This window comes from Scyliorhinus torazame, chromosome 9 (assembly GCF_047496885.1).
Source record: "Scyliorhinus torazame isolate Kashiwa2021f chromosome 9, sScyTor2.1, whole genome shotgun sequence".
In the NCBI taxonomy this organism is placed as follows: domain Eukaryota; kingdom Metazoa; phylum Chordata; class Chondrichthyes; order Carcharhiniformes; family Scyliorhinidae; genus Scyliorhinus; species Scyliorhinus torazame.
This window is the reverse complement of record NC_092715.1, coordinates 35307768-35323438: the sequence shown is the minus strand read 5'-3', so window position 1 is coordinate 35323438 and position 15671 is coordinate 35307768. Positions and strand designations below refer to the sequence as shown.

At 44.6% G+C, this 15671-nt stretch overlaps 1 protein-coding gene across 2 annotated transcripts in view; it reads left to right on the top strand.

Annotated features, from left to right (window-relative positions):
- Nucleotides 1–12016, top strand: part of LOC140429149 (glycine receptor subunit alpha-3) — a 398827-nt gene extending 386811 nt beyond the window's left edge. Inside the window, exon 8 of one of the 2 annotated variants that reach the window (XM_072515780.1) lies at nucleotides 1044–12016. In XM_072515780.1, the coding sequence (XP_072371881.1) occupies nucleotides 1044–1319 (276 nt within the window). In that variant the 3' untranslated portion in view covers nucleotides 1320–12016. The remainder of the gene's footprint in view (nucleotides 1–1043) is intronic. The other variant, XM_072515779.1, reaches the window with a different exon arrangement.
- The last annotated feature ends 3655 nt before the right edge of the window (nucleotides 12017–15671 follow it).

The window sequence follows — 15671 nt, the reverse complement described above, 5'->3', positions numbered from 1 at the left end:
GCACGGTAACATAGTGGTTAGCACAATTGCTTCACAGCTCCAGGATCCCAGGTTCGATTCCCGGCTTGGGTCACTGTGCGGAGTCTACACGTTCTCCCCGTGTGTGAGTGGGTTTCCTCCGCGTGCTCCGGTTTCCTCCCACAGTCCAAAGATGTGCAGGTTAGGTGGATTGGCCATGCTAAATTGCCCTTAGTGTCCAAAATTGCCCTTAGTGTTGGGTGGGGTTACTGGGTTATGGGGATAGGGTGGAGGTGTGGGCTTGGGTAGGGTGCTCTTTCCAAGAGCTGGTACAAACTCGATGGGCTGAATGGCCTCCTTCTGCACTGTAACTTCTATGATTCTATAAAAGCAAACAATAAACAATGTCAAATATAAATGTTGGGTAACCCACAAGAGGCCTATGGGGTGGGACTGCTTGTCTTCCCCAGTACTCCTTGTGGAGTACGAACTCCCCCACTAGAGGTAGGATATCTTACCCAATGTATGTAAGGTCGGCCAGTAAGGCACCGACCCAGCAGGAACCTAGTAGCTGTCTTCCAGGAAGTACATATATATGGTTGTGTAAATAAAACTTTGTTCATATTTTCCCTCGGTGTGGGCTCTCTGTGTCCTTATTAAACCACCTAAAAGAATTGGGGGGGTGGGGGGGTAAAACTGAAATATGCCACTCAGAAACATCCCTTAAAAATGGAAAATAAAATTCTTGCATGAAGATTATGGCCAACCAGACAAGCGTGTTTTGCAATATCACACTGTCTATACGGCGTGTGCAAATTATACGTCGCCAGGATTTATCACGGAGCAAAATGTCCCACAGATTGTATGATTGGTGGATTGAATTTTTTAAAAGACGAGCAGATTGAAATAGAGACATATTAGATAATTACTTCTGCTCTTGTATGGGGGCGGGAGGCGGGGGGGGGGGGGGGGGCGGGGGAGAAAGTAGTTCAGAATTGTTCATTGGCATCCTGTGGTAATATTGTTGATGTTTTTATTCCATGCGGACATCTGGATTTTACCTGAACACTTTGCTACCTTCACAGGATGATGAGGTGAGAGAGAGTCGCTTTAGCTTCACCGCATATGGGGTGGGACCTTGCCTACAATCGAAAGATGGAGTCACAACTAAAGGTGCGATCAACACATCCCAGCCTGCACCAAGGAACCAAGACGATATGAGAAAACTCTTCATTGACAGAGCGAAGAAGATCGACACAGTGGCACGGGCTGGCTTCCCTTTAGCCTTTTTAATTTTCAATATTTTCTATTGGGTCATCTACAAAATCCTTAGACACGAGGACATACACCAACAGCAATAGTTGTAGCCTTCAAGCAGACGGCATATGTCAGTAACATTGAAAGGGGACCTTAGTGTAATAATGAGGTCACATTGGGCCAGGATTCATTTTAAATACACTGAACGGTGAACTATGCAAATCTAAAGAGGAACCCAAATGAATAATAAGAGATTAGTTATCCAATGCTTTCTGCATTTTCACATCGCACAGAGCACTTGGGGAAGGGATTTTTCACACGGGCGAAAACATGACAATGTAAAAGATTGACTGAAATCGATATGTTAATAGTTCTCCTTTCTTGTGTTAATGTTTTGGAGTTGGCTGCTCCCAATTTGAAAATAGCAATAAATAAATTACTGCCGGCAACTGTTGTGGGAAAAAAAACAATTATCTGGAAGAGAGGGCAAAAGTAATTGGAAGTACACAGTATATTTTTCAGTCATAACCCATTTTCTTTTTATCGTCCAAATTTATTCAAACGGGGAATGAGAAAGTAATTTCTCAGCTGATAAGATAGTGTAAGTGTTCAAGCGTCCAATTCCACCCCTTCGCCCGTTTTCTCCATTTCTTGTTCGATAGCCCAGCTCTTCCTTACTCAAACAATTCCTTACGTTTGACAGTGTTGAATTGGATTATTTTTTTTGGAGGGGGGGGGGGGGAGCGTTCCGTGGGCTTACTTTCCTGTGTATTCAAATAACTGTCTCTCTTATGTGAACACATAATGTAAATGGAATGAAAAAGAAGTCTTGCACTGCAAATAATAAGCACGCTTTAAGATCTCTCACCCTTGGCCCCTCTCAAACTCTCATTGGGCGTCTATTGAAGGATAAAGGTTCGAACTCTACAACAGACCTGGAAATAGATCTTGGCAAACTCCAGAGGAGTGGTTCTCAGGGAGGAGGAACAAAGCGGAGAAATGGAAATGTGAAATTCATGGCACGCTGTGTGCACTTTCCAATCGAGATTTATTACATTTTAATGAAGAAAGTTGGGTCAAGGGTCCAGGCCCATTGCACTGCAGCGGCAAGGTTCAAAATAAAGTAGGCGAGAAAGGAAAGGAAAACAGGAATATACAAAGCTTGGGTCTGGAAGGAAGACAGGGGAAACTGAAACAGGTCAATCATTTTGCCACCGACAAAAGAATGAGAGAATTAGAAATCTTGAGCTGACTCTGGGCTTCAATAAAGTAGGGATATATCTGTTTCAATTTTTACTTGAATATTTTATGTATATATATCAATATAATATATATTATATAAATATATATATTATTATATATATATTTGGATCAGTGCTGTTAGATTTAGGGGAAATTCAGGAAAGTGCTCCCTGCGATTGTGTGAAAATGCTAACTGAGCTCCTAAACCATCTGTGAATGATATCAAATGACACAAGGCAAATTTTTGAGGTGTTTCTATAATAAGAACCAACACGTGCATTTTACAGCCTTCCTGCTTAACTCTGGTGATGCAGTTTTTTAAAGGTAAGATGTATTGCACGCTGTAGCAGTGTATTACATTCATTGACGCTGATACTCATGTTTTACCATCTGTGCTCCCGATTAAAATATTCAATGACCACAAGGTAAGTTCAGACTGTTATCCATTTCTGGTTCTTAGACTTTGCATATGAGGGAACGATGAACAGCATCATGCCCACAAATCTTACACCTTCATTTATACCTGACTTCCATTGTCACCTGCCCCCTTCACACCAGCTGAGGAGCGCAGAAGTAGATCCTCTGAAAAAAGGTTGACCAGTTCAAGGTCTGGGCCTGGTCACCAAAGCCATTGCTGCCATTCCTGGCTTACTTCTGATTACTGCCACGATGTAGACTTAGAGACCTTAAGCAAGTGATATAACAACACAGATGGGGTTGAATGTGCAAAAATAAGAGTTCATTTGGGAAGCTCAAAAATATTTGGACACTATTTCGTGAACGCTTAAGGAGCATCCATTCCAACTTACTTAGGAATTCTCAAAAGTCATTGATGAGATAGGTACAAGGTACACAATAAAGTGTTTTCAAGTGTTAGGTTGCAGGAGTACGACCTAAGGCGCTTTTGCACTTACTGGGGATTTCTTGTTTCGGAAGTGTGAACTCCAAGTAGCACACTCTAATTTTCATACTTGGCACAGAGTTTGTTTGCTGTCACACAGTGCAATATGGAGAGACCCAAAGGGGCAATTTTGACATTGGGCAGCAGTGCATCATGGCTTACATCATATCAGCCAACTTTATTCGTTCTGGTGACGGTCAATAGGAATGAATATCAGGACCAATGTATTAGCTCAACTAACATCTCCCATTTCATAATCCCGCCCAAAGTCAAAATTACTCTCTCCCCAGAGGGTACGCGCCAAGAGAAAAGCTCCCGTCTTTCACTTCTCTGTGGAACAGGATTTGTCAAATCAGATTTTCCTGGGACGACGCTCTCGGCATGCTCCATGCAGGTCCCACTGTCTATAGATAGGCTTCCAGTCAGCCAGACTATTGCCAGGTAAAAGCCAACCTGGTCTGATTGAAGTCAAGCCTTAGAACATCACATTGAAGGCCAGTGTGCCCTTAGTCCTTGCACATGTGAAATGAAATGAAAATCGCTTATTGTCACAAGTAGGCTTCAAATGAAGTTACTGTGAAAAGCCCCTAGTCGCCACATTCCGGCGCCTGTTCGGGGAGGCTGTTACGGGAATCGAACCGTGCTGCTGGCCTGCCTCGGTCTGCTTTCAATGCCAGTGATTTAGCCCTGTGCTAAACATGTGCAAAGACTTTTTACTTTTAAGGGAGCAAAACATGTACAAAACAGATGAATTTTCATCCAACAGTTTTACAAGCAGCCTGAGATTTACTAGCAAACAACAAGTGGACGTTTTTCTTTTTTTTTTAAAACAAATCTACAGCCGCGAGGTGTCTTTTACCGTAGAAGAAACCTATTCCACAGTTACTTCCTCTATTTCTGTGGATGTTGCATGTTATTTCTTACCAGAGGTTAATGTCAGTTTTTATTTCCGTCCATCAGTAAATGGTACTTTCTTAGTGAACATTGAAAAGAACCACTGAGCAAATGTCTATGATGCTGCTTGTAACACCATGTGCGAGGAAACACTTTTCAATCAAAGATATTTTCTGGCAGTTGAAAGCAACCCATTTGTATCATGTTGAGCTGTGTGGAAATAACACTGTGTAATATTGCGCTATAAATGCTTACCTTGTTTGTATCAAATTCAATTGTCCGGTATTTTAAGAAGGAAAAGGGAATGGAAATGGGATTGAGCAAATAGCTCCAGTCGGAGAACCATCGCTAACTGGGGCACGATTGGTGAAGGAGTACCCCCACTGTGCACTGATTTCCGTCACACCGTTCAAAAATAAATGTCTGTTAAAATTGTAGGGGTGGGGGGGCGAGGAATTTCAGGCCAAAGCTTGGGGCATTGGCACAGTGTTAATTTCATGCTGCCGAATCACCCCGAATAGGGGTTTATTATCCGAAAATGTTTACAGCTAGCTTCAGCAATTTCCTGATTACTTTTTTTTTAAAGTTAGCCACTTAAAACGGTCACCGGACAAGCATTCATCTCTCCGTAAGATTTTGTATGAGAATTGCAAATTCCAGGGGCACTCATTGCCTGCATTCTGCTACAACCAAGGCACCTGTGCCTCTTGTGCAATTCACCCTTGTTTAGAGGTGATATCCATGCATTGAAAAATGATTGATTTCGTTGAGAAGGCCTGATTTTGTCTGGCATTGGTTTAACAAGATACAACAAAAATAATGCTGGAATTGGCAAACAGTGATGGAAAATACACAACTGGTGGATCAGCAATTGAAACAGAAAAATGGGTTAATGTCTTTGGTGTGGTCATTCATCAGACACTCAGCTTGCAAAATTCCCCCGAATCATGGTTGCCAACGCTCCAGGAATTTAAAGGTCACTGCCCTGGATGCTGCTGTAAGCAACTGGGAGAATACTTGTAAAGGCACTAAAAAAAAGGTGTCTTTTTCCTTTCCTTTTCTTCAAAAATATCGGCCCAAATGTTCGGGCCCTTCCCAACGGCGGGATCTTCCGGTCCTGCCAATGGCAACCTCCCCGCCAACTCGGGGAGCATACCCCTGCGGTGGAGTATGCGGGGCACACAAAATCCAGTTGAAATCGATGGTTCCAAAAGATCCCGCCAGGAAAGAGACTGTCTGACTGGATGGGACAGTAGGAGGTCGGGCGGGAGGGGGAGTGGTAGGAATGGGGAACCACAGAATCACTTCATGAGCTTAATAAAATTCGGCACTTTGGTTCTTCTAGTGAAAACAATAATGATAAAAGATTATTTAGGCTAGGGTTGCATTCCTTGGAACAGAAGGGGCTGTGGGGACCGAATTGAAGTGTATGAAATGATGAGAAGTGGGCATGGAGTGGATAGGAAGGCCCTTTCCCCCTTGGTTACTCCTAGATTTAGGGTAAGAGGTGGAAGGGCTCGAGGGGATTTGAGGGAAAGTTTCTCACCCTGAGAGTGGGTTGGGGGTTCTGGAATTTGCCTGAAAGGGTGAGAGAGGCAGAAACCCTTATACCATTGAAAAAAGATTTGAATATGCACTTGAAGTACTGTAAGCTACAATACCAAGGGACAAGAACTGGAGAGTGGGGTTAGGCCGGATGTCTACTTGTTGGTACGTTGGGCAAAATGGCTGCAAATATTTGTGATTCTATGAAAAAGGCCTAGATCAGATGGAGAGAGAGCTTCGATCCCAATTCTATAATCCACACTCCCACATGGAGACGGATTCCAATGTTGGAATTTTCCCTAAAATGTTGGGAAGAGATGAGAAGATTCTTTGCTGGCTAAGGGGTATTAAAGAATGTGGAGACAAGACGAGCAGATGAAGTTAAGGTACAAAACAGCCACACTCTCAATGAAGGTCGGAACAGGTCGAATGGCCAATGAAGTAGCAATTGGAGATAAATGGAGTGAAGGGCACAGGAGGCTGAGGCAAACACCCCTCCAGTTCTGATAAAGGTTACACCGAATCGTTAATCTGTTGTCCTTTTTCCTGTAACCTGCCGTGTATTTTCCACAGTTTTGACATCCCAAATTCAAGCGATTTGCTGAGGTATCTTCCTTCAGCTTCAAATTGAAGTACAATGAGAACTGAACAGAAATGTCAGTGTTGCATTGGCAGTAATGTTGCAGGAGAAGGAGTGTGCAAGTTATGCGGACAAAATATCTTCTTTCTTTGTCCACTTAAGTCACCCAATCCTCAAAACTTCAAGTCACAACAGTGGAAAGTGTTTTTGCAGTAAACCGTATTTTAATCTGTACACTTGTTATATTGATGAATGTAATCTAATTTGGGTACCTTTGAACTCCGAAAATGTTGCATCTGGCATGGTTTCACCGTGGAACAGTTGGATGACCTTATATCGCAGCTTTTCAGTTGCATTGGTTTGAGTTTCAGTACATTGGTACATTTTTGGAGCAATCATCAAGTTGGTGAGTTCACCATTATCATTCCTCTGCCAGTTATGATATTTATGGAGAGACAGCTGCATTAAGTAGAATGGGTGAGCTTCCACCCTACACAGGGCCTGGTGACGGGAATGCTCGCACAGACCACTCTCAGAAGGTGATTGATGGAAATAAAGGGGTGGAGTCATTTTCCTTTCTAGAAGTAAAAATTGAAAAGTAAATAGGATTATATTTCAGGTGGTTGAGGCATAGAGTCGCCTGGCATTGTCAGTGGCTCCCACAGTCAAAGTAGATCCAGCAAACTGCGCCTTTGGCCAGGTTATAGCAAGGCATCATGCTCCCTGCACAGCATGGTAGCACAGCGGTTAGCACAGTTGCTTCACAGCTCCAGGGTCCCAGGTTCAATTCCCAGCTGGGTCACTGTCTGTGTGGAGTCTGCGCATTCTCCCCGTGTGTGCGTGGGTTTCCTCCGGGTGCTCCGTTTTTTTCCCACAGTCCAAAGATGTGCGGGTTAGGTGGATTGGCCATGATAAATTGCCCTTAGTGTCCAAAAAATGTTAAGTGGGGGTTACAGGGATAGGGTAGATACGTGGGCTTGGGTCGGGTGCTCTTTGTAAGGGCCGGTGCAGACTCCATGGGCCGAATTGCCTCCTTCGGCACTGTAAAATTCTAAAATTCTATGATCTCTGTTTGATGAGCTGGTGAAGTGCAAGAGCGGCCAACTGTTCCTTTACAAAGGGCATTATGTCTGGCTGGAAGCAGAGGAGGAAGATTTGGGGGTGGATAAAACTTTTCCTGGTTAAGAACAGAGGGGTGGTAGTATTGTGATAACATTACTGGATCAGCAATCCATAGGCCCAAACTAATGCTCCAGAGACATGGGTGGGAACTTTACAGAGCGCAAAAGAGAGGCCTGGGGGCTGTAACATCTGATAGAAGAACTGAGGGTGGCTTGCCCATCACTTGTTGCTGCCGCAGGCATTTTATCAGTGATGGATGGGCCCTCTACCACACAGGGGGACAACCAGATAAGTCCTGGCGGCCTCCTTGTGGAATCTGGGGGAAACTCCTAAACGGGCATCCTGTGTCCCATGCAGGGCCTGGTCTAGTGCCATGGGCCACCCCTATGACATCCAATATCTTGCTCTCACCAACCCTGATGCCCACCATGCCAGGGCCTGCCTGACTGCAGCGATCCCACTCACCTCCATTTCGGTGCCTGCTCCATCAATACTGCTCCTGCACCGTTACCGATCCTTGAGAGGCCACTGCTCCCGATGGGGCCTCCAGGACGGAAAAGGTGCTGGCCCTCCGATTGACCAGACAGCGCTTGGGGGTGGGACACCGTCTCTTAAATGTACAGGCGAACCCAAGCCAGGCAGCTAATTGCCTTCCCAATGTTAAAGCGGGCCAGTGCTCCCATAACAGGCCACGGTTGGGTTGAGCCCAACTTCCTGACTGGTGAACTGGGCAACTGCCACTCTGTAAAAGATCCGTTGTGAGTTCAAATCCCACCAGAGCACAATTAAATTGATTAATAAATCTGGAATAAAGAGCTAGGCTCATTAACAATGAACATGAAGCTACTGGGTCGTAAACAATTCACCTGATTCATCCTTTCGGGAAGGAAACCTGCCACCCTTACCTGGCCTGGCCTGGCCTACATGTGACTCCAGATCCATAGTAATATGGTTGACCCTTAACTCCACTCTGAAATGTCCACTCAGATATATCAAACAGAAAAAAAGCATTGTGATTGTACGCACACCACACTGGCTGCAACAGTTAAAGAAGATGGCATATTATCATTTTCTCAATAGCAATTTGTTATGGTCAAGTGTTCTTGCATTTCCAATCATGCTGATTTTCCAAGAACAAGTAAAAAACCTAGTGTCCCAATATTATGAACATGCAACAAAAAAAAAACATAATGCTGAAACTCTTGGCACAACGTTAGTTGATAAACTAAATAGATACAGGAGAAAATAGGCTGCGACATGCCCTCAAAATACTGGAAGAGCCTGACGGATGGTCACCTTGAATGCATTTCTGCAAACAGCACACCAACAGCCAGGGCCAGCTATTCTATATGAGTTTGTGTCTAACTGAGTTCTAAACTTTGGTGAAAACGTCGTATTTTTCAATTTTCAAATCGGCAAAATCTTCTCGCATCAGCACAAAACCCAGATGGGAGGTTGATTGGGGTGCTAAATGGGTGTAAATCTCATGCAACAGAGATGTTTTTTTTCTCTGCCTCATTTATCCAGTTGGTTGCACTCGCAAAACGTCGGAGCAGAAGTAGGCCATTCGGCCCATCGAGTCTGCTCCGCCATTTAATGAGATGATGACTGATCTGATGTGAAGATCCTCAACTCCACTTTCCCGCCTCATCCCCATAAACCTTGATTCCCTCACGGATTAAAAATCTGTCTCGGTCTTGAACATATTTAATGACCCAGCCTCTGAAGCTCTCTGCGGTAAAGAATCCCACAGATTCACTACGCTCTGAGAGAGGAAATTCCTCCTCATCCCATCACAGCCATTAATTCTGAACCTTTTGGAAATCTATCTTAATGTGTTACATGAATATTGTACAATTGTTTTGTTGCAAAGACCCAAATGAAATTAATATATTTTTTAATATAAATTTAGCCTACCCAATGCATTTCTTCCAATTAAGGGGCAATTTTAGCATGACCAAACCACCTACCCTGCACATCTTTGGGTTTGTGGGGGTGAAACCCACGCAAACACGGGGTGAATGTGCAAACTCCACACGGACAGTGACCCAGAGCCAGGATTGACCCTGGGACTCGGCGCCATGAGGCAGCTGTGCTACCCACTGCGCCACTGTGCTGCCCCGAAAGTAATATCTTCAAGTAGATTTTTAATTCTTTCACGGGATGTGGGTGTCCCTGGCCCGGCCAGCATTTGCTACCCATCCCTAGTTGTTTTTCAATGGAGTGGCTTTGCAAACCCATTTCAGGGGGCAGCTAAGAGTTAACCACATTGGGGTCTGGAGTCACTTGTGGACCAGCAGATTTTCTTCCCTAAAGGAGATCAGTGAACCAGATGGGCTTTCATGATGTAAAAACATATGAATTAGGAGGGGGCCTCTAGAGCATACACTGCCATTCAATAAGAACATGACTGATCTGATTTTTACCTCAACTTGACTTTACGGCCTACCCCCGATGACAATCGATAATTGTTTCATAGTCCCCATCAGTGCAGAAGGAGGCCATTCAGCCCACTGAGTCTGTACTGGCTCTCTCATAGAACATTCTGCCTAGTCCCCCACTCCACTGCCCCAGCCCCATAACCTTGCACATTTCCTTCTTTTCAGATAGCCATCCAATTCCTTTTTGAATACCTCGACTCCGCCTGCATCCACGACCCTCTCAGGGAGTTTGTTCCAGACTCTGGGTGATGAAACCTTCCCTCACGTCACCTCTACTCCTTTTGTCCATTCATTTGAATCTGTGCCCTCTGGATCATTATGAGAGTGCTCATTCCTGAGATAAGCTTTCATTTGCCGATCTATGGCTGGCTTTAAGTTGCACAAGCTGCTGTGGTGGGATTTGACCTCATACCCCCAGAGCATCCGCCGGGACCTCTCAACTATTAGTCCAGCGACATTACCTCTACTCCACCAGTTTTAATAGTGATGGGGGAAGTCGATATCGATCGGGTATTAAATTTGACTGGTGCACAATTTCTTATAGAGCTGGAGAGTAAAGAAGGAGGAATGGGATTATCATGAAATGGGATTATCTATCAAAGAATGCTCTGGGGCTGTACAGAATCCATATAGATAGTTATGAAATTGGAATGGGCTTGGTACGATTCTCATCATAGTACTATTGAATCCATGCAGATGTAATAAATTGGGAGATTTTTAAACAATTAAAAGAGTCAATATTGAATGTTTAACCGGAAAAGGCTGGAAGGAATGTCTTGGTGCAGATGGTTGTTGGACTATGGAATGTTTTAGCCACAGGGAATACCTGCCGGAATTGTCATTGCTTCTTTCGAGAAACAAGTGAATCAAAAAGCTGGAAACAGTATGGGGGGGCAGCACGGTGTTGCAGTGGTTAGCACTGCTGCCTCATGGCGCTGAGGACCCGGGTTCGATCCCAGCCCCGGGTCACTGTCTGTGTGGAGTTTGCACATTCTCCCCGTGTCCGCGTGGGTCTCACTCCCACAACCCAAAGATATACAGGTGAGGTGGATTGGTCACACTAAATTGCCCCTTAATTGGAAAAAAAAAAGAATTAGGTACTCTAAATTAATTTTTTTAAAAGAAACAGAATGCGAGAGATTACAAGGCAGCAGGATCCATTTGAATTACCCGAGAAAGCTAAAATGAGATAGCACGGCAGCAACGGGCCAAATACCCTTTCTCTGCGCCGCAAACCTCTATGGCGTCCAGTTCAGGACGATGTAGTGATTGACAATGCAGTGCAAAACAATGCACAATATTGATCCTATCAATCGTTTGCCAAGTAGACTTGCATCAACACTGAAGTTCTTGAAGTTTCAGGGGACAGTGACCACTGCCCGGTAATGGCTTAAAATGACTTAAAGTGCGAATATTGGAAGAAGCTATTAATCAACATGAAGTACCCCACACGGAAAGGTAGGCCAACCGAAGGTGTTAAGCATTTTCTGCTTAGGACGCAGCAGCCTCAGTTTTTTTTACAGTTAAGCGTTCATGATTATAGTTCAGCAGTGGAGCAATTGGGATGTCTGTCATCTTAATGTACTCACTCTGCAGCTGGTTTCCCTAAGATGTATGATAATGCACTGAAACGATGAAAAAAGAAATGTAACAATATGTGTCATAAAATGACTATGTGCCAATAAGACATTGCCATCCATAAGCTATACAATTTATGCAATGGTGAGCACAGCTATATCATCTTAATGCTGCATTAGTTCAACCATGACTTGATATTTTCAGTATGTTTATATTACGGATATTGAGTATTTCTGAAGAAGTGTTCTTCGAGCCTGTACTTTATAGGTGAAAACTATTTTGAGGCAAAGATTTTGGAATATTGTCTCGCAAGTCAGCCAAACACTGAAATTTAAATATTTCTTCACTTGTGTATAGTTGTAATTGATTCATAAATAGAGTTAACATTGCATGAAATATATCACAAAGTGAATTTTAATGTATTTTGTCCTATTTTAATAATATGCAAGCGGAGTCAGTGATTAATGTGCAATTTACAGTGTACATGTATTTGTAAATATTTTGTTGTATAATTTATGCAAATAAACTTTTTCCAGAATTCGGTTTGCTCCCAGGGTCTGGTTCGTTTCACAGGGCGAATAAATTGTCACTTGCACCTTATCATCGTTGCAATGTCTGGGTATGAAAGCCACCCTGTAAAGGAATTTCCTAACCACCACCCCCACAACACACACACACCTTCTAGTGGTGCCTCGCTGCAGAAAGCAACTTTTATTTAAAATTTAACAGAGTTGATGAGGGGGGGCACCTCCAAGTTTTGATTTTGATTTGATTTGATTTATTGTCACATGTACCGAAGTACAGTGAAAAGTATTTTTCTGCGGCCGAGGGAACGTACATAGTAGACAAAAGAATAATCAACAGAGAAGATTGACAAATGGTATATCGACAAACAGTGATTGGTTACAGTGCGGAACAAGGGGCCAAACAAAGCAAATACATGAGCAAGAGCAGCATAGGGTGTTGTGAATAGTGTTCTTACAGGGAACAGATCAGTCCGAGGGGGAGTCGTTGAGGAGTCTTGTAGCTGTGTGGAAGAAGCTGCTCCTTTGTCTGGATGTGAGAGTCTTCAGACTTCTGTACCTTCTGCCTGATGGAAGGATCTGGAAGAAGGAAATGCCTGGGTGGGAGGGGTCTCTGATAATGCTGTCTGCCTTCCTGAGGCAGCGAGAGGTGTATACAGAATGAATACAGTTGAAGCACTCTCTCTGTTACTTACCACCCATTGCTAGATAAACAAATAAAAACTGCTGTAATTTTCAATGACAATGTAGCCTTGTCATTGCATGCCATGCATGCTGGATGGTGGTACCATATCTCTTTCTCAAAGTAGCATTACAGTCACTTCTTCAAAGATGAATGCAAGGTAGTGAGACAGAGATGTTCAGGATGGGTGCTCCAAGGTATAGGGCCGAGGCTCACAACGCTGCAGCCACCTATAACACACAAGTGGACTGAATCAGAAGAGCACAGGCATCTCAAAGGTGAAAGGGATGTGGAAACAACAATGGGTTTTAAATCCTTATCAACTGACTTTAACTTGAAGCACTTGAGGCCAAATTTTCCTATGGGCTCCAGAATACCAAACCTGAGCACTTCTGTGCCTTCCGAAATGCACATCCAACCTGTGAGTGACTTTTCACACAGGGTTCAGTCTCACAGCATGCTTTGTGAGCTACGATGAGGTGCTTTGGGAGTGCATGGGGAGAAGTAGGTTGGTTACAAGGCCTGCCTCTATTTTCCAGCGCAGCAACCCAGCTCTTACCCTAATCTAAAGGCCCCAACTATAATGCTCAGAACTGACAAAACAGAAGTTTGTCTTCTATCGATTGCACATCACCGTGGTTGTCAATTAAACGAGAGGAGCAGGTGCAGACGTTTTTTTCCACCTTTCAAAAACAGGGGGCGGGATTCTCCGGCCAGCCAGCCGCGTTTTCGTGTGCAGCATGCCCTCGCTGGCAGCGGGATTCTCCGTTCCCGCAGCCGGCCAATAGGGTTTCCCTTTGTGGCCGCCACACGCCGTCGGGCGTGGGTGCGCTGCCGGCGAATCAGAGGATACCGCCAACGCAGGTTTTTTTTCCACAGGCAGAGTTGTCAGTTGCTTTAAATCACAGCACAAAACATGACAGCACAATCTAATGAGACCTTTGTTTTTTACATTTTTAATGTATTATGGAACTTTCTTTAATGGAAAAAGACTGTGATGCACGAATACACCTGCACAATGGAGGTCAATATAAGGATTGACTCGCCTTTGCAGGGAAAATCCCTATAATGAATCATTGCATTCATACACACATGCAAATTAGAACACAGCATCTACTACTGACAGTTTGAAGGAGTCAAAATATTTTACACTTACTTTTCAGAGTGTTCCTGACACTTCAGCAGGCTTCCCCCAAAACTCATTGATTGTCGGTCAGCGGGATCCTAAGTTTCGCCAGCAATGTACTCACTTCCATGGTCTTCCCAATGGTGTGGGAGTTCCCATAATGGGAAAGCCCATTAGTCAGCTGCCAGGGCGGAGGATCCAGCTGCCGGCAGGAGCTCGCTGCACCGGAAAACGGGGGCGGTCAGACAGAGATTCCCACCCATGAAGTTTCCCGGGTGGTCTAGTGGTTAGGATTCGGCGCTTTCACCGCCGCGGCCCGAGTTCGATTCCCAGTCGGGGAATGATGAATTATTGGGCAGCACGGTAGCATTGTGGATAGCACAATTGCTTCACAGCTCCAGGGTCCCAGGTTTGATTCCGGCTTGGGTCACTGTCTGTGCGGAGTCTGCACATCCTCTCCATCTGTGCGTGGGTTTCCTCCGGGTGCTCCGGTTTCCTCCCACAGTCCAAAGATGTGCAGGTTAGGTGGATTGGCAATGCTAAATTGCCCTTAGTGTCCAAAATTGCCCTTAGTGTTGGGTGGGGTTACTGGGATATGGGGATAGGGTGGAGGTGTTGACCTTGGGTAGGGAGCTCTTTCCAAGAGCCGGTGCAGACTCGATGGGCCGAATGGCCTCCTTCTGCACTGTAAATTCTATGATAAAAAATTCTATGAACTCTACAAGGAGTGGCTTTTTTCAGGGGATCCAAAAACCCGCACCAACAGGTGAAAATTATGTATGGGAGGAAATGCAATTTTCCTGTGATCCTCACAACGAGGACTCTGGCACCGGAGGAGGTGCATTTCCATTTTGCACTCACGGCCTTCCACTGCGGCATGGTGGCACAGTGGTTAGCACTGCCGCCTCACAGCACCAGGGACTTGGGTTCAATAGGGGCCTCGGGTGACTGTGTGGAGTTTGCAGGATCTCCTCGTGTCTGCGTTGTTTTCCTCTGGGTGCTCCGGTTTCCTTCCACAGTCCAAAGATGTGCAGGTTAGGTGGATTGGCCATGCTGAATTTCCCCTTAGTGTCCGAAGGTGGGCTTAGTGGGTTACAAGGATAGACCCGATGGGCCGGATGGCGTCCTTCTGCACTGTAGAGTCTATGATCTATGACCCATTAAATGGCCAAACAAAAATGGTGCGTGGTCTGGAAAAATAGGGAAATTATATTTTCAGCAAAAAACTAAAAGGAGCTCAGTGATTTACACCTCAATTCACCCTTCAATTTGGAAATAAACCTGTGGCGTGTTTTATGTCAAAATTCCTGCCCTGGCGAGCATGCACATTTGAAGTCCAGTGTCTGCTGCAATTTAGGAAATTTATGAGCTTTATTACCAGGTGATGGAAAGAAGAAATTGCTGGCATACTTTTCTCATCAATTTGGGTTAGTGTTGAACCCCAATTTCCTCCTCTGCTTGGGCTCAGGTCCAATGCAACACAATCACAATTAACCACAATTAATTTGCATGCCAGCTATGAGTCAGTGTGGGCATTCCCATCACTAAGATTGAAAACAAATAATTTACAGGATATGGGCTTCACTGGCTAGGTTTTTGCCCATCCCTAATTGTTCTTGGGAAGGTGATGGGGAGCTGCCTTCTTGAACCGCTGCAGTCGATGCAGTGTACACCCACAGTGCGGTTAGGGTGGGAATTCCAGGACTTTGACCCTGCGACAGTGAAGGAATGACAATATATTTCTAAGTCAGGATGATGAGTTGCTTGGATGAGAACTTCCAGGTGGTGGTGTTCCCAAATATCTGCTGCCTTGTCCTTCTG